Raw genomic sequence first — 19,448 nt, forward strand, 5'->3', positions numbered from 1 at the left:
CCAAAAGGAGACTTGCGTTGCTTGTGATCTGGTGCCAGGCTCAGGCAGGGCAGAGCAGGGTTGATTCTCTGTTATTCTGGCCCAGCATCAGTCTTAAACAGGTCCTAGGCAACTGAAATTCAGCAGTGGGCTTTCTCCATGTTTCTGCTTCTCTTCCCCCGGGCAGCCGAACTCTGCCTTACACCTGTGGTTCATCTGGGATTGGCCAGAGTTCTCATCCTCCCCACGAGTGGACCTTTGCTTGAATCCTCAGGCCAGGACAGTTTCCTGCTTCTGCCCCTGGGTAGGGGGTTTCTGCTTCTAGTCCCAGGACCAATGGGTCTTTGCATGTGTTCAAGAAGGGCAAGAAGGCTTTGACACCTCACCAGAAGCAGATAAGTTTTGCTTTTATTCCCCACACTGAAGCAATAGTTTGTTACCCCTCCCCCAGTGGATTAAGGCTTTTGCTTAAAAGAGAGGATGATTGTGGAAGTTGAGGGTTTTTGCTTTCCACCAGCAGCCGCACGCATGCGTCACCAAGAAAGAACATCGCCTCCATCGCTACCGTGCTCCCACTTTTCCCATGAACCCCAGGGGAAGCCTGTAGAAGAAAAGTTGCCTTTACGTGCAGACTCCTCTGTATTTGTTAACATTTTTATAGTTTTCTTCTTACCCACTTGTAATGACAGCCACATCTTTGCCAAAGTTGAAACAGTTGATCTGTCACTATCTCTCCTTGGAGGACTTTATTTGGTTGCTTTGTGACCTTGGCTTTCTGATGGGCTCAAGAAAAGTTATGATTTTGTACCGGCTTTTTCACATTGTTAGGATGGGAGGGACATTTTCTTGCAGTATTCTACATCCTAAGTGGAAAATGTTCTCAAGTACTGTTATCTCTTTCTTAGACAACTGCAGCCACCTCACAGCTGGTCTCCTGCGTCCAGTTTTGCCCTCTCCATACTGTAGCCAGTGTAAGTATTAAGTATTAAATTCTGCAACCATCAAACTAGAGGGGGCTGCAAAATAAAATACTTAAAAATTAGCTACATAAAACCTGACATTTAGCTTATGGTGCATTGGTTATCTATTGCTGAATAACAAATCAACCCAAAACTTACTGGCTTAAACCATGACATTTATTTTGTTCATGAATCTGTAGGTCTTTGCAGGAATAGCTTGTCTCTGTACCACCTGGTGTCAGCTGGGACAGCTTAAAAGCTGGGGGATTAAATCATTTGAATCATTTACTTATATGTCTGATGCCTGGGGTGGGAAGACTCAAACAGCTGAGACTCCCTGGTCTTCTCTTTCTCTCTGTGGCTGACTTCTTACATGCTGGCTCAGAATTATCAAGGAGCATGGTGAGAGATAGAGACCCCGGTGAGAGACAGAGACCCCGGGTGGAGTGCTTTTATGACCTTGCCTCAGAAGTCCCATTATTTGTGCTGTACTCTATTAGCAAGGTAGTTACATAGGTCTTCCCATGTTCAAAGGGAGGAAATATTGACCAACATTTCAGTGGAGGAGTGTCCGCAACACTCTGGAACATGAATGTGTGGGATGGGATACACTGATTTGGCCATCTTTGGAAAATACAATCTGCCATACATGATTCTACTTGTTCTGCAGCAGGGAAAAAAATAACAAAAATTGAAGTAGAAAATAAAAACAAAAACCATTTCACGTAGACATGTATCACTGCCAAGTGTGAATAACTTGTCCACCCTCAATCACTTTAATTGTGGCAAACCCCTGGCAGCCATAACCTTCTAGATGTAAATCTCTAGATGTAAATCTCATCTTGTCACTGCCCCTCTTAAAATCAGCCATTAGCTCCCTGTTCTCCCACAATAAACTCTTAACTCCTTAACATGGTTTATAAAACCCTTCACACCTGGCCTTATTAATTTCCACCCTCACCTCTTGTCTGTCCCTCCTTTGTTCTTTATGCTCCAGCTACACTGAACTACCTTCCATCCTCCAAGTTTTCTTTTGCCTTTAGGCCTTTGTACGTGCTGTTTTCCTTCTGGGACTCCTCTTGGTCCCCACGCTCTTACTCTTCTATTTCCTCTCATTCCTACTCATTTCTATGGACTCAGCTCCCTAACACAGCCTCTTTCCCACCCTACCCCAACTAGTCTAGGGCTCTCATATCTCCTTCCCACATGCTCTCAAAGCACCTCTGCTTACACCTTCCACAGAATTAATGAGGTTGGCTCTATTCCCCCTCCATCATTCTATGTGGGAAGATGCTGTTCTGCTTTATTTAACACCTTGCACAGTGCCTGGAGCATGGCAGGGGCTCAACCAATATTGTTTAGATGAATGAATCTCTGCCCTAAACAACCTATTCCTGGGTTCCAGTAAACAGCCCTCGAACAAACCTAAGATGGCAATGGCAGTATTCCATCTTGAGTCTTTTTTTTTTTTTTTTTTTTGAGACAAAGTCTCGCTCTTGCACCCAAGCTGGAGTGCAGTGGTGCAGTCTCGGCTCACTACAACCTCCATCTCCCGGGTTCAACCGATTCTCCTGCCTCAGCCTCCCGAGTAGCTGGGATTACAGGTGCCTGACACCATGCCTGGCTATTGTTTTTTGTATTTTTAGTAGAAATGGGGTTTCACCATGTTGGTCAGGCTGTTCTCGAACTTCTGACCTCAGGTAATCCGCCTGCCTTGGCCTCCTAAAGTGCTAGGATTACAGGTGGTGAGCCACCACACCTGGCTTATCTTGAGTCTTATAACTGAAGTAGGGCCAAAGCTGGTTGGGATAATTTAGAATTTTTGCTTCATGTGGCTGGGGCTGTTCTCAGCCTTGGAGGACTCCTTCCAAAGCAGGGCCAGGGAGTGATCTTCCAGCAATGGTCCTGGTGGGCAGGTCTGCACCTCAGCCACAGCTGGCGGGACGTTTGTTTACTTGCTGCGCCTACAGCCAGGGCCTATTTCTGGATCAGACACTGGATTCATGCCTATGTCACTCCAGCTCTGATCTCGCCTGGCACTGGGTGATGAGCACGTGTATGTGCCGAGAGAGAACAGTGGCAGTCACTTAGGTTATCTGCCTGGCTCCAGCCCAGCCTTCTCTGGGTGTACCAAGTCATTACAGCTTGGCCCCTGTTGATTACCCTCCCCTGGCTCTAAGGCTTAGCACTAAATATTGCTCCATTTGCTCTAACTTGCTGCCTGTTTCACTAAGGAGGAGGAAGGAAGAAAGCTAGGGGTGATAAGTAAGACTCTACCAACTTATAAATCTTACCGAGTTGAGGAAGCCTTAACTGGAGTTCCTTAGAGTTTTCAGGGTCAAAGGAAACAGATCAGCATTTTGGTCCAAAACTATTTTTTCCTATGGTTAGTCCAATCACTAAAAAGGAACTGGAACATGAACAGGTCACTTGACTTATTTACGACCATTCAGGAAGCCACAAGACAGATAAAGATGGCACCCAAGATTCTCAGTTTCAAATTTAGTGCCACTTCACTCGCCTAAGATAAATCTATATTAACAAGTTAGCTTTGGGATCCAAGGTCAAATATGGTTTTGATAAAGGGAGCTTCACCTTCTTTTAGAGCCATTGTTTAAGCTGTCACCTCTAAATCAATTAAGAAACTACAGTTACATGGGGTACAGTGGCTCACACCTGTAATCCCAGCACTTTGGGAGGCTGAGGAATGTGTATCACCAGGTCAGGAGATCGAGACCATCCTGGCCAACATGGTGAAACCCCATCTCTACTGAAAATACAAAAAATTAGTTGGGGGTGGTGGCACGCGCCTGTAGTCCCAGCTACTTAGGAGGCGGAGGCAGAATTTCTTGAACCCGGGAGGCGGAGGTTGCAGTGAGCCGAGATCACGCCACTGCAATCCAGTGCCTGGGCTACAGAGCGAGACTCTATCTCCCAAAAAAAAAAAAGAAAAGAAAGAAACTATAGTTACAATTCACTGGGTTCCGTGGAGTTGTGCCTCTAGTGCAGAGCTCCTCTCCCACCTTACCCAGGTTTACACATAGGCTAGAAACCACTCAGTCTTACAACTCCATTTCAGTTCCTCTAAAGCAATTCTCCACCCTCTCATATTCCAGTTTCTGTTTCTGAGGTAGAAAATGGGAAGTAGGGCCAGGCGCAGTGGCTCACACCTGTAATCCCAGCACTTTGGGAGGTTGAGGCGGGCGGATCACCTGAGGTCAGGAGTTCGAGACCAGCCTAGCCAATATGGTAAAACCCCGTCTTTAAAAAAAAAAAAGAGAAAATGGGAAGTAGGGAAAAGGAAAAGCTAGAATCTTGCCTGAATGACAGAAACTCTATTTTTGGGTACAGAAACATTCTCTTACTGTCCCATGATCTGCACTTTGGGAGAGTGTTTTGGGACCTCATTGCTTTTTTTTTTTTTTTCCTTAAATTGTTGTTTCTGAGGAAGAATAATTTTTGTTTGTTTATCATGCAGGGAGAGGAAAAATTTTAGTTTTTCTTTCTTTAAAAAATCTATCCTGGGCTGGATGCAGTGGTTCACGCCTGTAATCCCAGCACTTTGGGAGGCCGAGGCAGCTGGATCACCTGAGGTCAGGAGTTCAAGGATAGCCCTGACCAACCTCGTCTCTACTAAAAACACAAAAAATTGGCCGGGTGTGGTGGCGCACCTGTAATCCCAGCTACTTGGGAGGCTGAGGCAGGAGAATCACTTGAACCCACGAGGTAGAGGTTGCAGTGAGCCGAGATTATGCCATTGTACTCCAGCCTGGGCGACAAGAGCAAAACTAAGTCTCACACACACAAAAAAATCTATCCTGAAAGCCATCAGATGGCCCTGGAGAGGAGTGAGGCCTGGCATCTGAACTCCAGGTGGAAACGGCAGCCTGCAAGCCTGGACCAGGGCTGGATGACCAACATTACTCTGGCTTCCTCTATGGTGCCCAGGGGCTACAGAGAGCCACTCTCTGTGTCACATGTATCCTTCCAATAAAAAGCAGTAGGAGCCGGGCGCAGTGGCTCACACCTGTAATCCCAGCACTTTGGGAGGCTGAGGCGGGTGGATCACGAGGTCAAGAGATCGAGACCATCCTGGTCAACATGGTGAAACCCCGTCTCTACTAAAAATACAAAAAATTAGCTGGGCATGGTGGCGCGTGCCTGTAATCCCAGCTACTCAGGAGGCTGAGGCAGGAGAATTGCCTGAACCCAGGAGGCAGAGGTTGCGGTGAGCCAAGATCGCGCCATTGCACCCCAGCCTGGGTAACGAGCAAAACTCCGTCTCAGAAAAAAAAAAAAAAAAAAAGCAGTAGGAGGCCAGGGGCAGTGGCTCACGCCTGTAATCCCAGCACTTTGGGAAGCCGAAGTGGGTGGATCACGAGGTCAGGATATCAAGACCATCCTGGCCAACGTGGTGAAACCCTGTCTCTACTAAAAATGCAAAAAAATTAGCTGGGCATGGTGGCACACACCTGTAGTCCGAGCTACTTGGAAGGCTGAAGCAGGGTAACTGCCTGAACCCAGGAGGTGGAGATTTCAGTGAGCCGAGATCGCGCCACTGCACTATAGCCTGGGTGACAGTGTCAAACTCTGTTTTAAAAAAAAAAGCAGTAGGAATAAAGCTACTAAATCTACTAATAAAGGTGTTAACCCAGCCAGGGCAACATGGTGCAATCCTATCTCTACAAAAAATATAAAAAATTAGCCAGGCATGGTGGTGGGCACCTGTAGTCTCCCAGATACGCAGCAGCCTGAGGTAAAGACTGTGGTGAGCTGAGACCATGCCACTGCCCTCCAGCCTGTTCAATAGAGTGAGATGCTGTCTCAAAAAAAAGTTAACCATTAGTCAATGAAAAGAAAGGAAAGAGCCAGGCATGGTGGCTTGAACCTTCAATCCCAGCACTTTGGGAGGCCACGGTGGGAGGACAACTTGAGCCCAGAGGTTCGAGACTAACCTGGACAAAATAATGGGGACCTGTCTCTACAAAAAAAATTTTTTTTAATTAACCAGGCATGGTGGCACACGCCTATAATCGTACCTACTCAGGAGAAGCTGAGGCAGGATGGATTGAGCCTGGAAGGTTGAGGCTGTAGTGAGCCATGATTGTCACTGCACTCCAACTTGGGTGACAGAGTGAGGAGACCTTTGTCTCAAAAAAAAAAAAAAAAGAAAAAAAGGAAAGTGTATCTGAATATTAGAATTAAAATATTCATATCACTAAGCAAGTATATGGAACCACCTAGTTGTTTCCTGTCCTTTTGGGCAAGGAAAATACTTGATTTAGAAATGACCAAACAGTAGTGGGGTGTGGTGGCTTGCACCTGTAATTCCAACTACTTGGGAGGCTGAGGCGGGAGGATCACCTCAGTTCAGGAGTTTGAGGTTACAGTGAACTATATGATTGCACTACTGCACTCCAGCCTGGGCAACAAAGTGAGACCCTGCCTCCAAAAAAAAAAAGAGCAAATGTTCTCAGAAGATTTGTTTATTTACTTTATTTTTTCTTTTAGCTCCCTCTGGATCAGATTTTTATAGCCACCCTACTGATCATTAGGGATTTGTAAACTGTTACCCAGAAAGAAGGTCCATGGAGCTAAGGCTTCAGAATCCTACCCTCAGAACACCAAAGTCTGGACTGTCAGAGGGCACATGCTAGTAACAGGAGGCTGGCAAAGGTGGCCAGCTCCCGTGCCTTGACATGTATGTGTTTTTACCTCCTGCTGCCTGGGAGCATCCTTCTGGGAGGAGTTGTGTTACGAGCACCATAGACACTGCTATTCCATGGAGAAAAGTTTTACGTGGACAACACATACTGAACATGAACACAATAAACAGGGAGGGAAGCTCGGGCTCAGCCAGGAAAGCTGCCACAAGGAAGATGTTTGGAACTACCCAGGGGTAGTGTCAAACACTAACAGCATATTTACAAGTCTAATTTGAAACCTGGCCCTTTTTTTTTTTTTGAGACAGAGTCTTGCTCTGTCGCCAGGCGCCCAGCTGGAGTGCAGTGGCGCAATCTCAGCTCACTGCAACCTCTCGCCTCCTGGGTTCAAGCAATTCTCCTGCCTCAGCCTCCCAAGTAGCTAGGACTACAGGCGCGCGCCACCATGCTCAGCTAATTTTTGTATTTTTTAGTAGAGACGGGGTTTCACCATGTTGGCCAGGATGGTCTTGATCTATTGACCTCGTGATCCGCCTGCCTCGGCCTCCCAAAGTGCTGGGATTACAGGTGTGAGCCACTGCGCCCGGCCAGAACCTGGCCCTTTTTAAGTGCAGGAGGAAGCTGGAAGAGAAGCCATGCATGAAATAAAAATATATATATATATATACAGACATAAACACCCACATTTTCACACTTCTTTTGCTCGTTTTCTTCATAAGGAAAAAATGACACAGCCCAGCCTCTCTCCCTGGAGTCCTTATACTTACTACACATTTGTTAGAGAAGCCCAGATGGGGCTTGGATTCAAGAAGCAGACTTCACTCTTCCTGGCCCCACTCACCCCTGACAATTCACCAAGGAATGCTTGGGACACAAGCAATAATGTCCAGAAGAGGCAAGAAAAAATATGGCTCACTTAACTTACACATTACACATGAGGGGCCTCAGTTTCTCCAAGTATTTTCACATTCAATCCTTAGCAAGCTTCTAACCTGCAGTGACAGAGCTCAGCCAAGCTGTGAGACACAGAGGAAAGCAGCATTTTGATCCAGTGCGCACTGGATCAGTCACTTCATCCGAGACAGTCACACATGCCAGCCCCAAGTAAATCCCCATGGGCTTGCAGCTATTTTCTTTGTGGAGTGGAAACTTGGGTATTTTTCCCTCAGTGGATTTCTCCCTGTTTCTGCTGCTGAGCTCCACGCTGCTCCCTCTGGACCTGAGACAGCTGCTCGGCATGGGTGTGTGTGTGTGTAATTTACTGTTCTGCTGCTGCTGGCTTGTCCCCAGCTGCTGGCTCGTCCTCAGCCACTGGCTTCTCAACCTGTGACTCTGGAGGAATCAGATACTGGACCTCTTCTGTGCTGATGGCTACTTTATCTGGCTGGAGCCACCTCTTGAAATGTTCCAAGGTGCTGAAAAGGCATAAGAAAAGGGTGGTAGTGTCAGACCTCACTGATTAATTACTTAGTGATTATCTCAGTTACTCAAACATTACCTTCCCACCAACTACCAATTTCTTCCTACAGTGGTTTTTTACTGCTAACTTGGGGAGAAGAAGGATACTCCTCTGGCAGCTGTGCATCCTGGCAGTTCTGCACATAATTTACCCCATACTGGGCACTTTGGCTACAGGCAGCACCAGGCAGCATCCCTTAAAATGCAAAGCCTATGAAGGCTTGATGAGAACAGCTAAAGAGTTTATGCCTCAGTCCTAAAGGCCTAAAGATAGGTCTTTTTTCACTCAAAACAGGAGAGGCGAGAAATTGTCAAGGAAAAGAAACACTCAGATAAATACCAAATTATGGCTGGGCACAGTGGCTCATGCGTGTAATCCCAGCACTTTGGGAGGCCGAGACAGGCAGATCACCTGAGGTCAGGAGTTTGAGACCAACCTGACCAACATGGTGAAACCCCATCTATACTAAAAAAATACAAAAATTAGCTGGGTGTAGTGGTGCGTGCCTGTAATCCCAGCTACTCAGGAGGCTGAGCAGGAAAATTGCTTGAACCTAGGAGATGGAGGTTGCAGGAAGCTGAGATCACACCATTGCACTGCAGCCTGGGTGACAAAGCAAGATTCTGTTGCATAAATAAATAAATACCAAATTATTACTGAGGCAGAAATCTGAGCATCTTTTGCCTCTTATAGCTGAGGCAATCTGGGACTCCATTATACTTATACCACTTTTTTGTGGGTTTATTATTTTGTTTATTTCATCCTATAGCAAGTCCCTAAGATAAAAACATCTGAGCAGCAAATATCCCCCACAAGGGAATGACTACTATGCCAGAGGCCTCTCTTTTTGTCTGGATCTGTAGGGAGAGGGGAGATGTAATTGTCAAGCTCAAGGTCCCCTACCCACCTTCCTTACAGGACCCTATACCCTAAATCTATTAGTCCCAGTAAAATATAAGTGACTAGAAATAATGTCAACTTTATTCTGTGTTCCTCAATAGCACAAAGTCTTAAGAAAGAATACCATAACAGCAGATTTCAGACATCTCTGGGTGTATAGGGGAATTATGTTTTGGACAGTTGGATTTCCCAGCCCATTACTCCCTTGCCAAAAGCACACCACAAGGAGGGTCATGAACCTGGCCCTCACATACATAAAGACCTATACAACCCCATTGCAAAATGGCCTCTGCTTAAAAGATAAATTTTGAAGTTTGAAAACAAATGCACAGCTAGTGTTTCCTGGTGTTTGTTCTGAACAATGATAGAAACATTCCCACAGATGTAGGCTCTGGAGAAAAATCCAAATGTGAGAGGGCAATGAGAGCAGCTGATTGACTCTAGTGCTCACAGCTCAGGGGAATCAGGTGTGACATAGCATTTAATCTTGATTTACCACGCTTTTCATAGAATTGTTCAAATTATTTCCATACAGAAGGGAAAAACCACATTATTTTACATATTGATAAATCCACAGGAACATGCTGATCTGACTTCAAAGAAAGAGGATTTCTACTCGAGAATGACACAGGAGAAGTTTTGTCTTTTCCTCTCAGAGCTGTAGAGGAGGGAATTATTCGGGGGAGAGAGAATATAAGTAAATACCAAATTATCAGTGGGTCAGGAGTCTGCATCTTCAAATCTCCTATGTTTGGAGCAATTTAAGACTTAATTAGGTTAGACCTTTAAAGATAGAAAAAAGCAAAATGGATATGATTTCCTGAACCCTCAGAGGGTAGTTGGCCTGACCTTAGATGCTATGCTGATTTCTGAAGCATCTATAGCCATGCTGATTCAGCATTTGAGATAATGTAAGTGAAAGTATTTTGCAAATTTGTAAGTAAATGTGCCTATGAAGTTTTATTCACATACTGTCCTGATTTCAGCAGCATTACTTCCTCTGACATGATGGGACTCTCAACACCAATCTACCAATCTCCATATGTTACAAACTCAAATTAAATCACATTTCCCTAAGACCTTTTGTTAACATTCAATTTTTTACTCCCCCATTGATTTTTATTTTGAATAATTTCTTACAAAACTCTAAAATTCTGTTAGGAAGAATAATGTTAGTAACAGCCAACACTTCTGTAGTGCTTACCATGTGCTAGGCATTATTCCCTTTACAAATAGTAACTCATTTAACCTTCATAACAACTTATGAGGTAAGAGCTGACTGCTCCCATTTCACAGATCAGGAAACTGAGGCACACACAGGTTACTTACTCAAGAACATACAACCAGTAAGTGGCAGAGCCAATTTCCTGAGTGTCAAGCCCCATTCCTGTTCACTGTGCCAGCAGGCTCTCTCTATCCTTCTGCATCTAAACCACCTGCAGATACTGTTCAAGTCCTGCCTCCCTCTATGGCAAAACACCAAAGCCAGGAGGGAGCTCAGTGGTCTTTCAATTCTCAAAGCATGTTCTGTCACTTCTCAACCGGTCTTCTCTTATTGCTGCCTAGTATTGTTAGGTATCTCTTCATATATATTTGTCAACGGCCCTCAAGTAGTGCTGAGGACAAAACCAAATGGGTCTAAAACTTCCTTATACCATTCCCTCCCTTATGCCAAGCACAGTGCTATCACACAGTGGGCGCTTCATAAATTCATTCATTTAGTCTACATAAATTCATTGAGTGGCTACAATTTGACAATAATTCTGTAAGCCAGGTTGGGCACAATGGCCCACGCCTGAAATCCCAGCACTTTGGGAGGCCAAGGTGGGCAGATCACCTGAGGTCAGAAGTTCGAGACCAGCCTGGCCAACATGGTAAAACCCCATCTCTACTAAAAATACAAAAAGTAGCTGGATGTGGTGGCGCACTCCTGTAGTCCCAGCTACTCGGGAGGCTGAGGCACAAAAATCACTGGAACCCAGAAGGCAAAGATTGCAGTCAGCCAAGATCGTGCCACTGCAGTCCAGCCTGGGAAACAGAGTGAGATTCCGTCTCAAAAAAAAACAAAAAACAAACAAAAAATCTGTAAGGTGGTGGAAATTCAGAGGTAAGAAGAGATAAAGAGATAGTTCCAGAAAATAATCTGAGGATTAAATGGTTTTTTCTTTTGTTATAGTAACATGGTTTCTAAACCTCATGAGAAAGAATTCAAGAAAATAAAAGAGATTGATTGATTACTACCTTCTCAAGTGCATCGCATACTTAAAAATGAACACAATGGTTTATCCTCAACTCTATTCAATCTGTGACCAACATGTAGCTGCAGCATTTGCTTTTTGGCAAAAAAGTGTGTTCTTAAAAATCTACTGTTGGGCTAAAAACAAATAGAGCAACTACATAAAGTATGATTTCAGCTGGAACTAGCCTGGGAATCTATTACCTCTCATCAGAATCAAGTCCATCCACAAAGAACTCTGAGGCTAACTTCTCCTGGAGGAACCGATCCCAGCATTCCTTCTTGGCTTGGGCCAGGGTTCGAAGCATGTCCTTAGAAGTCACTTCCTGATTTAAACCTTTGATTCTTCTTAGCTTTTTCTCTAGAGAGAGAAGTAGAGCTTAATAAGGAAAGTGAGTATGAGATGAAATTTTAACTAAATCTAAAACTCAAAATACCAACTTAAAAATTCTCTCGCTGATTAGGACATCCACATTCCCTGCAAAAGAGGTCTTTTTTTTTTTTTTTTTTTGGAGACGGAGTTTCGCTCTTGTTACCCAGGCTGGAGTGCAATGGGGTGATCTCAGCTCACCGCAACCTCCGCCTCCTGGGTTCAGGCAATTCTCCTGCCTCAGCCTCCTGAGTAGCTGGGATTACAGGCACGCGCCACCATGCCCAGCTAATTTTTTGTATTTTTAGTAGAGACGGGGTTTCACCATGTTGACCAGGATGGTCTCGATCTCTTGACCTCGTGATCCACCCGCCTCGGCCTCCCAAAGTGCTGGGATTACAGGCGTGAGCCACCGCGCCCGGCCTAAAAGAGGTCATTTTTTAAGAACATTCTTCTTCCCTTTACAAAGTCCTCACCTTGCATTGTATCAAATAATGTTTAACCCCAGAAAAGGGAAAAGCCATAGGTTCTCATAAATAAATCAATGACATGTTTTCTTTGAAATCACATAAGCCCAGCAGGTATCTCTCTGAGGAATGCTTGCTTTCCCTGGTTTGACATATGTATACGACTGTCTTTTTCAACTCCTTGAAAATAATCTTTCTGAGGAGTAAGTGGTTTTTCTTTTCGTTACAGTAACATGAAGTGGTTTCCAAATGTCATGAGAAAGAATTAGAGAAAATGACGAAAGATCCATGGCTCATTAGATATTAAAATTGACTTGAGGAGAACTCAGTAATAAGAGACCTTTAAAATCTCTATGTGTGATTAAATTCTTGTTAAAAGAAAAGAATCTCCCAGCCGGGCACAGTGGCTCATGCCTGTAATCCCAGCATTTTGGGAGGCCAAGGTGGGCGGATCATGAGGTCAGGGGGTTGAGACCATCTTGGCTAACACGGTGAAACCCCATCTCTATTAAAAATACAAAAAATTAGCCAGGCGTGGTGGCATGCGCCTGTAGTCCCAGTACTCAGGAGGCTGAGTCAGGAGAATTGCTTGAACCTGGGAGGCAGAGGTTGCAGTGAGCTGAGATCTCACCACTGCACTCCAGCCTGGGCAACAGAGTGAGACTGTCCCCCTCAAAAAGAAAAAGAATCTCCCAACGTTTTTTAAAGTTGCTCAACTTGTGGCCTGGATGTTGGAGTCTAATAAAAACAAACGTCTTCTAATCTCATGAGAGTGGCCCTTATGGCTTCTTGATGGTAGAGGTTAAATTACTCTTCTTTGCTTTTTATCTCTAATTGTTTAACAGATTTTCCCTTTTGAAGAATACAAGAAAGGACATAACCATTTACCATCTGCCTTAATTTAGTTTTGCCTTCAACTATAAGTACATAGATAAATGATGGCAGGGTAGGGTGGTAAACATCAAGCTCAGAACCAATAGAAACTATGATCTGCAGTTCTGTTTTCATTTATAAAAAAGTCACATCAGCTAACACTCATTGATCAAAGCAAATACCTTTTGTTCCTGTTATCACCACCAAGAGCTCACCCATGTAAAAAAACCTGCAATCGATATATGTTAAATATTTGGGGGGTTTGTCATCTCCTTAAGGATATAAAAAGGGTTATACATAGCATACATTTAACTTAGATTTTAATTACTGCTCTTATCAGTGGATTCTCTTTGATATAGGTTATTTAGCAACAAAAACTTCGTATTGTCTGGCCTCAGTTGTCAAGGTAGAAGGTACTCTTTTGGGCTGGAAAAGATCTTCTCCTCTCTAAGTATGCTGAGTCCTTGGTCAGGTGTGATTTCAATAGGGCAGGCAGATATGGGCGTTAACATGTACCTGTCTGCCACTGTCTCCCAGTGCATGCCATAGGCAACAGAAATAACTCTTATTTTCTTCAAGATGAAAACTTCTTAACTGACTTTAGGAAAGATAAGTTAACTTTCCAAGCCAGTCTTCACTAATGAAAATCATCACTGTCTTCTTTCTTCTTTCTTTCTTTTCTTTTTCTTTTTTTGAGACAGTTTCACTCTGTGTCGCAAGCTGGGGTGCAGTGACATGATCTTGGCTCACTGCAACCTCCGCCTCCTGGGTTCAAGCGATTCTCCTGCCTCAGCCTCCCAAGTAGCTTGGATTACAGGTGCACACCACCACACCTGGCTAATTTTTGTATTTTTAGTAGCGACAGGGTTTTGCCATGTTGGCCAGGATGATCTTGAACTCCTGACCTCATGTGATCTGTCCACCTTGGCCTTCCAAAGTGCTCTCTCTCTTTCCTTCTCTTCCTCTCTCTCTTTTTCTTTTTTTTGAGATGGAATCTTGCATTGTCACCTGGGATGGAGTGCAAAGGCGTGATCTCGGCTCACTGTAACCTCTGCCTCCCAGGTTCAAGTGATTCTTCTTGCCTCAGCTTCCTAAGTAGCTGGGATTACAGGCACCCATCACCACACCTGACTAATTTTTTTTTTGTATTTTTACCATAGATGGGGTTTCACCATATTGGCCATGCTGGTCTCAAACTCCTGACCTTGTGATCCACCTGCCTCAGCCTCCCAAAGTGCTGGGATTACAAGTGTGAACCACCATGCTTGCCTTCTCTCTCTTTTTCAACATGGTCTTGCTCTGTCACCCAAGCTGGAGTGCAATGGCATGATTACAGCTAACTGTAAACTCAACTGCTGGGCTCAAGCAGTCCTCCCACCTCAGCCCCCTGAGTAGCTGAGATTACAGGCATCCACCACTTCAGGCTAATTTAAAAAAATATTTTTGTAAAGACAGTCTCGCTATGCTGCCCAGGCTGGTCTCAAACTCGTGGCCTACGTGTGATCCTCCCACGTCAGCCTCTCAGAGTAACGGGATTATAGGTGTGAGCCACCATGCCTGACTTTCATGAACGTTTCTCAGAAGCCCTGGGCATAGAAAACCAACAAGCCAAGGGATCTGGTTGTTCAGCTTTCTCAGACTGTTGCTTCTTCTCCTTATCATCATTAAACAGATGATCTTGCTACCACATACAGAATTTTCATCCCCTAGGCCATGGCTGCAAGCATTACTATACTATCTTTGGTGGCTTCCTGGCAAATTTCACATTACTTCCTATCTTTCTATCATTCCACCTATGTTTATCTCATATCTTTCTCTTCCAGTACATCATTAACAAAATTCCTTTTGTTTTCCCAAGATATTTCTTAGTTATCATGCAAGCTTCTCTTCTGACTCTTCTTTCTGTCTTCCCTCAGAAGTTCCTTCTACCTGAATTGCCTTTCCTTCCTCAAATAATTCTTCCCAGGTTTGCAGCTGATCTTTGACAAAGCATACAACAACATATATTGGGGAAAGGACACCCTATTTAACAAATGGTTCTGGAAAAACTGGCCAGCCACATGTAGAAGAATAAAACTAGATCCCTATCTCTCATACAAAAATGAACTCAAGATGGATATAAAACTTGAAATCTTCAAAATTATAAAAGAAAACTCTTCCAGACACTGGCCTAGGCAAAGAATTTATGACAAAGATCCCAAAAGTAAATGCGACAAAGATCCCAAAAGTAAATGCAACAAAAACAAAAATAAATAAATGGGACCTATTAAACTAAAAAACTTCTGCACAGCAAAAGAAATAATCATCAGAGCAAACAGACAACCCACAGAATGGGAGAAAGTATTTGCAAACTATGTATCTAACAAAGGACTAATATCCAGAATCTACAAAGAGCTCAAACAAATCAGAAAGAAAAAAACAAATAATCCCAACAAAAAGTGGGCAAATGACATGAATAGACATTTCTCAATGGGATTTGAGAAGATATACAAATGGCTAACAAACCTATAAAAAAATGTTCAACATCACTAATCATCAGGGAAATGCAAGTCAAAACCACAAGATACCATGTTAACCAGAATGGCCACTATCAAAAAGTCAAAAAACAATAGATGTTGGCATGGATGTGGTAAAAAGATAATGCTTATACACTGCTGATGGGAACGTAAATCAGTACAACCTCTATGGAAAACATAGGGAGATTTATCAAAGAACTAAGAGTAGATCTACCATTTGATCCGGCAATGTTTACCCAAAGGAAAAGGTGTTTTACCCAAATGAAAAGAAGTGTTTACCCAAAGGAAAAGAAGTCATTATATCAAAAAGACACCTGCACACATGTTTCACAATTCACAATTGCAAAATATAGAACCAACCTAAATGCCCATCAAGCAATGAGTGTTTAAAGAAAATGTGGAATATATACACCATGGAACACTACTCAGCCATAAGAAAGAATAAAATAATGTCTTTTGAAGCAACTTAGATGGAGTTGGAGGTCATTATCCTCTAAGTGAAGTAACTCAGGAATGGAAAACCAAATGCCATATGTTCTCACTTCTAAGTGGGAGCTAAGCTATAGGTACATACACAAAGGTATACAAAGTGGTATAATGGACTTTGGAGATTCAGAGTGGGGAGGTTCTGAAGTGGAGAGGAAACCAAGTTTGATGTAACAGAACTTCAATATGCTTCTCTAGAGCCATCAAACTTACCTAGAGATGCTAAATACACTTCTGAATCCTGCAAGGGAGCCCAAGGCTTTACAGCTGTCTGGACAGCAAAGTCGGCCACCTCCCTCTGGCATTCACCTTCAGGGCAAGAATCCACAAAGGAGTCGGAGAAGGCATTGTTAGCACCATCTTCTTGTTCAGGATTTGGCAGACAGGAACAAATTTCAGCCCAGAGATCCTGGCCAGATCTTGTGGCTGTAGAGTCAGCACTTTCAAACATTTTCATTTGGAATCTAAGCTATAAAACAGAAACTCAAGTGAGTAAGAACTGGCTTTAAAAATACAGCATAGGCCGGGCGCGGTGGCTCATGACTGTAATCACAGCACTTTGGGAGGCCAAGGTGGGAGAGTCACGAGGTCAAGAGATCGAGACCATCCTGGCCAACATGGTAAAACCCCGTCTCTACCAAAAATACAAAAATTAGCCTGGCATGGTGGCATGCACCTGTGGTCTCAGCTTCTCGGGAGGCTGAGGCAGAAGAATCGTTTGAACCCAGGAGGCGAAAGTTGCAGTGAGCCAAGATTGCACCACTGCCCTCCAGCCTGGCGACAGAGCAAGACTCTGTCTCAAAAAAAAAAAAAAGAATACAGCATAAAACAGGGAGAGGCGAGTGTAAAAAATAAAAAATAATACAGCATAAGGTTGTGCACAGTGTACTCTCAGCCTGTAATCCCAGCACAGCACTTTGGCAAGCCAAGGTGGGCAGATCACTTGAGGCCAGTTGTTCGAGACCACCCTGGGAAACACTGCAAAATCCCATCTCTACTAAAAATACAAAAATTAGGCTGGGTACAGTGGCTCACGCCCGTAATCCCAGCACTCTGGGAGATCAAGGTGGGCGGATCACGAGGTCAGGAGTTCAAGACCAGCCTAGGCAACATAGTGAAACCCCCGTCTCTACTAAAAATACAAAAATTAGCTGAGTGTGGTGGCACGCACCTGTAGTCCCAGCTACTCAGGAGGCTGAGGCAGAAGAATTGCTTGAACCCAAAACGGGGAGGTTGCAGTGAGTCGAGACCACGCAATTGCACTCCAGCCTGGATGACAGAGACTTCATCTCAAAATAAAATAAAATAAAAATACAAAAATTAGACAGGTGTGGTGGTGCATGCCTGTAGTCCCAGTTACTCCAAAGGCTGAGGTGGGAGGATCACCTGAGCCCAGGAGGTAGAGGCTGCAGTGACTGATCACACCACTGCACTCCAGGGTAACACAATGAGACTCTGTCTCATAAATTAATAAACAACAAAAAAATGGAATTCCTACAAACCAGACACAAAAGGCAGATACTGTGATTCCACTTATGTAAGGCACCTAAGTAGTCAAATTCATAGAAACAGAAAGGACAGTGGGAACTGGGAGGTAGAAAGAATGGAGAGTTATTATTGAATGGGTACAGGGTTTCAGTTTGTGAAAATGAAGAAGTTCTGGAGATGGATGGTGGTTATGGTTGTACAACAATGTGAACACCACTGAATCATACACACAAAATAGTTAAAATGGTCAATTTTATGCTACATATATTTTACCACACATATACACACACACACAAATCTCTAGGGCATTTCCAGTGTGGACAACCAGCCTGCACTTTTCTCCAAAAATCTCCAAAATGCAACAGTTCTATCCCCAATCAATTAAATTCTGTTTTCAACAGAACACAAACTAAAGGTCTTTCACAGTTCCACATACATGAATATCCTGCCTGGTGAAAAGTGTCACAGAGTACTGTCACAATGCAAGGGCTATGTGCTCAGCGCATGCAGTTCAGCCATATGCCTCATGTTCTTATTTTAATACAAACACTGAAAGATAGGTATTTTCACCATGTTACAGATGAAAAAATAAGGCTCAGAAGGGCAACTGCCCCAGGGCATATTACTGATATGTGGGGAATCCTTGACTAGAACCAGATCTGTGCTGCTCCAGAATCCATGTGTTTTTTTGTTTTTGTTTTGTTTTGTTTTGTTTATTATATCAGCAACTGCATCTGCATAGAATCCATGTTTTATCAAATACTATCCTGCCTGTTTGGAAAACATAAAGAAAGCAGCCCAAGCAAGGGCAGATAGCAAAAGCTACGCAAAGAGCCTGGAGGCTTTTGAGGGGACTTAGAGATCTGGAAGGCTGCCTGAGGCAAGGTCTGAATAAGGCCAAGAGACGGAGCCCAGCCAGCGTAAAGGCCCGGAAGTAAAAGGGCCAGATATGCCACGGCGGTCCTGGGTGAACTGATGTCTAGGGCGCCAGTGAACCCCCACCCAAAGTAGTTTCAAGCCACCCAAAACCAAGACTTTGCTCACACCAGAGCCCCGCATGCCCCCTTACCCCACCGCAGTGCGTCCAGAACCGCGCAGGAAATTCCGGCGTTCAGACCCCAGGCCTCAGTCGCTCAGATCTCTAGGGCTGTCTGGATGGGATGAATCAGGTCCCAATACTTCTATGTGGTATTTCGAAGCCGGGCCAGAGTAGGAGATCCAAAACGCTAGGCACCCCAGCCCCAAATCACTCTCCGCAACAGCTGCCCAGCAAACGCTTGGCTCAGCTCCGTCGCCCGCAGTTCAGAGGAAATCGGGAGGGGCGGAGTCTCCGAGTGACGGAGCCTAGGAGTCCTCCAACTACCTTCCTACCCGACGATGTTCTGTGCGTCGATTGGTCGAGAGGAGCTCGGCGGGTGAAGAAGTGCGGAGCCGCGAGCGGTGGGCGGGTCTCTGGTTGCCGGGAAACGGATTGCCCCTCCCGAGGGCCGAGTTGATTCCTTGTAGATCCAAGGTTCCAGCCCCTGCTTGGATAGGGAAGCCCACCCAATTTCCAAGATTTTTGACTTCCTGGTCTCCGGAGCCAGTTCACCTCCTTCACAATTATCTCTGCCTGTGTTTGTCTTCCAAAAATTTCACCCCTTCGTTACCCAAGTTAGAGCACTTCCGTGGCTTCTTTCCTTACTCTCCCAGGAGACCCATGTCTCATTCATCAAGTTATGAAGCTTTTCTTCATTCATTTAGTCAATAGATAGCAAACTCCTGCTGTGTTCTAAGCATCGTGTCGAGTTTGAATTCAAGACACATATGATGTGGTAGACGTCCCGGATATCCTTACAGCTTAGTTGTTTAGAACGGGGGTCCGCCATGGAGGCATAAAAGTTTACAAATAACAGTAAAGAGTTATAGACAGCTGGGCGCAGTGACTCACTCCTGTAATCCCAGTACTTTGGGAGGACAAAGCGGGTGGATCACCTGAGGTCAGGAGTTCGAGACCAGCCCGGCCAACATGGTGAAACCCCATCTCTACTAAAAATACAAAAATTAGCTGGG

The 19,448-nt window shown here is 44.4% G+C and overlaps 1 protein-coding gene across 2 annotated transcripts; it reads right to left on the reverse strand.

Moving 5' to 3' along the window:
• Positions 1 to 364: 364 nt before the first annotated feature.
• On the reverse strand, positions 365 to 18,705 carry CCDC32 (coiled-coil domain containing 32). Of its 2 annotated transcripts, XM_064374851.1 has the most exons (5): positions 18,466 to 18,705; positions 17,080 to 17,197; positions 16,122 to 16,377; positions 11,401 to 11,557; positions 365 to 8,016 (listed from the first exon to the last, which is right to left on the reverse strand). In XM_064374851.1, the coding sequence occupies exons 3-5, from the start codon at positions 16,363 to 16,365 to the stop codon at positions 7,860 to 7,862; spliced, it is 558 nt and encodes a 185-aa protein (XP_064230921.1). In that variant the 5' UTR covers positions 16,366 to 16,377; positions 17,080 to 17,197; positions 18,466 to 18,705; the 3' UTR covers positions 365 to 7,859. The 2 variants fall into 2 exon arrangements, with proteins under 2 accessions (XP_064230921.1, XP_012317912.1); XM_012462489.3 differs by lacking the exon at positions 17,080 to 17,197.
• Between the last annotated feature and the right edge of the window lie 743 nt (positions 18,706 to 19,448).

The sequence above is a fragment of the Aotus nancymaae genome, unplaced genomic scaffold (genome assembly GCF_030222135.1).
Source record: "Aotus nancymaae isolate 86718 unplaced genomic scaffold, 86718_ANA_hifiasm-v0.15.2.pri h1tg000011l, whole genome shotgun sequence".
NCBI lineage: Eukaryota > Metazoa > Chordata > Mammalia > Primates > Aotidae > Aotus > Aotus nancymaae.

Bases quoted from the DNA above. Each gene is read 5' to 3' on its own strand.
- CCDC32 (XM_012462489.3), bottom strand. From the start codon at position 16,365: ATGAAAATGTTTGAAAGTGCTGACTCTACAGCCACAAGATCTGGCCAG. The intron at 11,558-16,121 runs GTAAGTTTGATG...TTCTCTCTCTAG, and splicing joins AGTGTATTTAGCATCTCTAG to AGAAAAAGCTAAGAAGAATC. The intron at 8,017-11,400 runs GTAATAGATTCC...ATGCCTTTTCAG, and splicing joins GGACTTGATTCTGATGAGAG to CACCTTGGAACATTTCAAGA.